Source organism: Neltuma alba, unplaced genomic scaffold, assembly GCF_004799145.2.
Source record: "Neltuma alba isolate B1F8T4 unplaced genomic scaffold, ASM479914v2 tig00012715_pilon, whole genome shotgun sequence".
Lineage (NCBI taxonomy): Eukaryota > Viridiplantae > Streptophyta > Magnoliopsida > Fabales > Fabaceae > Neltuma > Neltuma alba.
Genome location: NW_021637141.1, coordinates 8,771 through 13,321, shown reverse-complemented (window position 1 = coordinate 13,321; position 4,551 = coordinate 8,771). Strand labels below are relative to the sequence as shown.

Sequence of the window (4,551 nt, the reverse complement as noted above, 5' to 3'; positions counted from 1 at the left end):
ACGCATTTCCATGTACTTGATGAAATTAAAGTGCAGGCAGCCACATTGACAATCGATCACATACAATAATATTATTCCGCTTATTACTTGTTGCACTGCAATTACATACATACAGTATATACAATCCACCTCACAAGGCCCAATTCTACATCCCACTCTCTCCCCATATATATATATATATATATATATATAATGCATTCCAACCACAAAGTCCATTCATTAGATTAAAGCCTTTGCTTTCCACTCTAAACTCTGCCTTCATAATCTGTGTTCCCCTCCCATAGGATCGTATCAGTTTATTTCCTTTCTAATCTTTTCAGAGGCGACGATGGAGAGGGCGCCTCATTATTAGCAGCCGCCAGGTTTTTCTGATGCGTTTTTCCTCCTTTCTTGCTCTGATCTGCTTTCGCCACTCCCCCTGCTTGCCTTACTTTCACCCCTCTTATCAACTGTTTTTGTTCCCACCAAAATTAAATTCATTCACGTCAGAATCTATTATACTGCAATATTAAATTACTGCGCGCGCGCGTGTGTATATATATATATATGTACTTATCTCATTTAGACTAAAGTAGTTAAAAGCTAAAGCTCACACTTACAAATTTGCCACACTTGACATCTGAGTACAACACTATGAAGTCTCCCTCTTGCAGTCCATTGGCCTTCACGAAATCTCCTGCAAATTATGCATGTGTGTTCCAGTTAAACCAATCCACATCATTAAAGACAGGACAAAAGAAAAACAATGCCAAGGTTGATAAGCTTAGCGCACCAGTATTCTCGAGCAGATACATCCTGCTTTTGTTGTTTGGCCAGTATCTGAGACTCCCCAGATGAGAAAAAGTCCAACAGAAAATTCAGTTCTACTTATGAGAAAAGAACAAATCAAACCGAACAAGAAAATTTAGTTCAGGCGATGTAATACCTGTAGCGCATGTTCCAAACACGACAAGTTCCAATGTCTTCCATTGCTATAGAAATGCCATCTCTCGCCTCTAATTCTGGCAAGTGGGTTTCTGCCTCTTTCTGAACATATTTAATCAACAGCCAGGATAAATAACATTCACATTTTCACGACCTTATGATATTATCGTAAATTTGTAAAAAATTCAAATTAAGGACAGGATCGATTAATAATATACTTTTGGCAGCACAATTCTCCCCAAGCTACCAACGTCACTTTGCTTCAACACCTTTTGAAGAAGAAACTTCAGGTTCTTCTCTGTCTTCAATCCCTATAAAATTAACGCACTACATTTATTATGCCCATCAGTTATATATCTTAAAGTCAGAACAAAAACCAGATAATTGGGAGGAAAATGGAAGTAAAAATACGCATAGTAATCATTAGTAATCATAAACTTATTACATGATCGTAGGGATCAAATTATGCAGATTGACTCACCTGACGCCTTTGATCTGTCGATGCGACACTGGTTTGATAATTCTGAGCTTGCATGGCTGTTCGATCCAGAGCCGGCCGGGTTTCAGCTGGAACGACTGGAACCACGGAAGCTGCTCCTCCGGCCAGTGCCCCCCAGTACGCCCAATTGGCCGGATTCGCAGAACCTCCGTTGCAATTATAATCACGTCCCAATCTTGCAAGCGGGTCATTATTATCATGATTCTGTAGTTGGCTATGGTGTTTCTGGCTCCTATGATGAGACAAAAACTTTCTCTGCCTCGCCATCCTCTTTTTCCTTGCTTCTTTGGTCGCCGAGGGGCCTAACCTCATTAACTTATCACCCGCCGCCATGCCTTGAAAATAATGATATGAATACTGATTCACATAGCCGTCAAATCCCGCCGCTACTGGTGGGCCAGCCTGGTGGACATTATTGTCCCCATATGATGACTGGTTGCAGTGGGGAGCAATGGTGAACTGAGATGGAGGCCATGAATGAGCTGCTTCCAACATTTTGTATTCCGTAATAGCAGGTTGGTAGGAATTGATATTATTCGAAGCTCCATTTGAATATGGGTCACCCGGATACCCAATCAAAGGATAAGAAGGCGGCGGCACGGCTACCATAGTCGCCGGATCTGTCCCATAAGGCTGAGGATGAGAGACCCATGGACATGACTGAGGTATTCCAAAGAAATTAGGGTTGGAATTAGACCTAGGGTTTGTGAGGAAATTTGGAGGCGCACCATTGTCATTATTATTAATGTCACTCTCCTTATTACAACGGCTTTTGTTTTGAAGATGACTAGTTTGAACCCATTCAAGAATAAGCTTCAACAATTGCTTCATGGCTTCTTTTCCTCCTCCTAAGCGCTTCGCAGCACACTCTATGGTTGATTTTTTGAGCTTAACGCTCCTCAAGTCATTTGCAGAGACGCTATCCTTGTTCGTTTTGAGCCACTCCAAGAACACGTCGCTCATTTCCCCATCTGGGTTTCCTCCTTTTCCTTGAATCTCTTCTTCGTAGTTATTATCATTAAAGAGCACATGCCGATCTTGATCCTCTGATTGCTGCAGCAGTGTAATTGCATGTTGTTCCTGCTCCCGCTCTATCTGATTCTGGGGATATTCTTCTAATGGGCAATCCTCGTCTTGAAAAACTAATGCCGGGTCGAAAAAATCGTTGATCTCTAACATGTCCAAGTACGGAAAAGGCTCCTCTATCTCGACAGCACAATCGTTAGGCGGTAAAGGGATCTCTGTGGAAGCGGCGGAGGACAAAGTTGCTAGTGGTGGCGGCGGCTGCTCCTCCACCCGAAGATTATCTTCGGCATCGGACTTCAGAACTGCCCATGACACGGCAGAGGACGATGATGATGTAGCGGTGGAGGATGAAGATGTTGTAGAGCACGTCGTGGTCTTGACTTGCAGTGCTGGAGTTGAGGAAGATGACGAAGAGGATGACATGCATGGAAAATCTGGAAGAGGAGGAAAATCAGCATAAAACATGGAGACATCATTCACACCAAGAAGATCGTCTTGTTCATCTTGAAGCCAGATCTCAGTTTTGTTAACATCCAAGGCGTTTTCTTCCTCCATGGCTATATTACCACCTATAATTTGCATGCAGATAGATCAAAGGTTATAACTCGAAGGGGGAAAAAATTAAGAAAAAATGGGGTTTCAAAGAAATAAATTACAGAAAAGTAGGAAAGCAAAAGGCTGGGTTTTGTTCATACCTTGCATGCAGATCTCCCACTCGAAAAAGATTGAAATTTGTGGAAATCTTCTGGAAAACTAGGCAGTGTTGAGTTCGTATTTTGGAAAGATCAAAACAGTAAGGAAGAGAGGGAAAACCAAAACTGGATGCTGTTTATTTTGTTCCCGGTTTTGCCACCCTTTGCATGCAGAGATTTTCCACTTTGAAGACTTTTGGACTTGTACGTGTTGGCTTCAGATGTGGTTTTTGAGAATAGGAGAGAGAAACTCGATATGAGAGGTATGGGCAGGGAGAGACTTAGATCAGAGAGAGGAGCAAAGGCTTATTTGTGCGCGGATACGAGGCTAGTGAGGGATCTTTCAGTAATACTGTAACCAATTAAGGAAGCAAAGAAGATAAGAGCCCGCTTTTGCAATAACAGGCAGCAGACCTAACAAGAGAGGCAGCATAAAGCATCTGATTAATTCTATCCACAAAGAGAGAATTTAAAAAAAAAAAAAAAAGGATAACATAAACAATAGTAAACCAAACCTCCCTTACCTTCAAAGAAAGCGACTTTTCTCTTCCCTAAAACCCGAATCTTTTGAAAATTATTCCTTTTTTATTTCAAATTCGGTCATCATCAAACACACTCAAATTACCAGAACTGGAAAATATTTCCAACGGGGAAAAGGGGAAGAAAACTTTCAGGCAGCCAAGAGAACTGTCACTGGGAAGACGAAGGAGGAATTAATGAGATGGAGAGGGAAAGAGTTCCGAAAGCAGTAAACCAATCACGGCGTTCACAGCCACATGCTTAAAAATTGGACTGTAATAGAGTGAAGGGAAAACCCCCCATGTGTGAGTTCTGGTTTGTTCTGGGAAAGTTGTGAATAGAACAAATATTATTTAATGCATTTTGAAGATAAGTTCAAACGGGTTTGGGAGTTTCGCTCAATAAAATACAAAGCATGAAGTGAGAGAGAAGGAGAGAGTGGCTGAAGAGGGAGGTTTATGAGGGAGAAGGAGGCAGTTTTTGGAGCCCGGCCCCTTGTTTGAGAGAAAGACTCCGGATTTTGTGCCAGGGCCATACGTTCACACCTAAATGGCGTACGCAAACGGTGCGCCTCAGAGTCATTAGAAAGAAAGGTATTGGGTGAAATTACCGCTCACATTTCTACTGCACATGGCAACTTTGATTCTACTCTACTGCTCATTTAGGGTTTCAATTCGTTCAGAAGGAAGCAGACGGTCAACGCATCTGCGTTTCTACACCCTTGTCACCCAATAGAATTGCATATCAGAAGGTGCAAAAGTAGTTAGCAAGGCGCATACTTATGGGCATTTAATGAGAGAAAATTCCTCACACACACTAATTTATAGGCCTTGGGCTGTTTTAATTTCCAATAAAAAGTTGACACATGGACTTTTGAAGCACGACATCTCC

At 42.0% G+C, this 4,551-nt stretch overlaps 1 protein-coding gene across 1 annotated transcript; it reads right to left on the bottom strand.

The window, feature by feature from the left end:
• Positions 1 to 296: 296 nt before the first annotated feature.
• LOC114730197 (B3 domain-containing transcription factor ABI3-like) lies at positions 297 to 4,195 on the bottom strand. The gene is made up of 7 exons (XM_028917229.1): positions 4,042 to 4,195; positions 1,406 to 3,018; positions 1,143 to 1,235; positions 926 to 1,026; positions 773 to 819; positions 600 to 676; positions 297 to 449 (listed from the first exon to the last, which is right to left on the bottom strand). Exons 1-7 carry the CDS (start codon positions 4,193 to 4,195, stop codon positions 297 to 299), a joined length of 2,238 nt encoding a protein of 745 aa, XP_028773062.1.
• Positions 4,196 to 4,551: the final 356 nt, after the last annotated feature.

Excerpts from the sequence above, each read along its gene's own strand:
- LOC114730197 (XM_028917229.1), bottom strand. The coding sequence starts at position 4,195 with ATGGCCCTGGCACAAAATCCGGAGTCTTTCTCTCAAACAAGGGGCCGG. Across the intron at positions 3,019-4,041 it reads TGAGCGAAACTCCCAAACCC|GTGGTAATATAGCCATGGAG; the intron begins GTTTGAACTTAT and ends TGCAAATTATAG. Across the intron at positions 1,236-1,405 it reads CGACAGATCAAAGGCGTCAG|GGATTGAAGACAGAGAAGAA; the intron begins GTGAGTCAATCT and ends TTAATTTTATAG.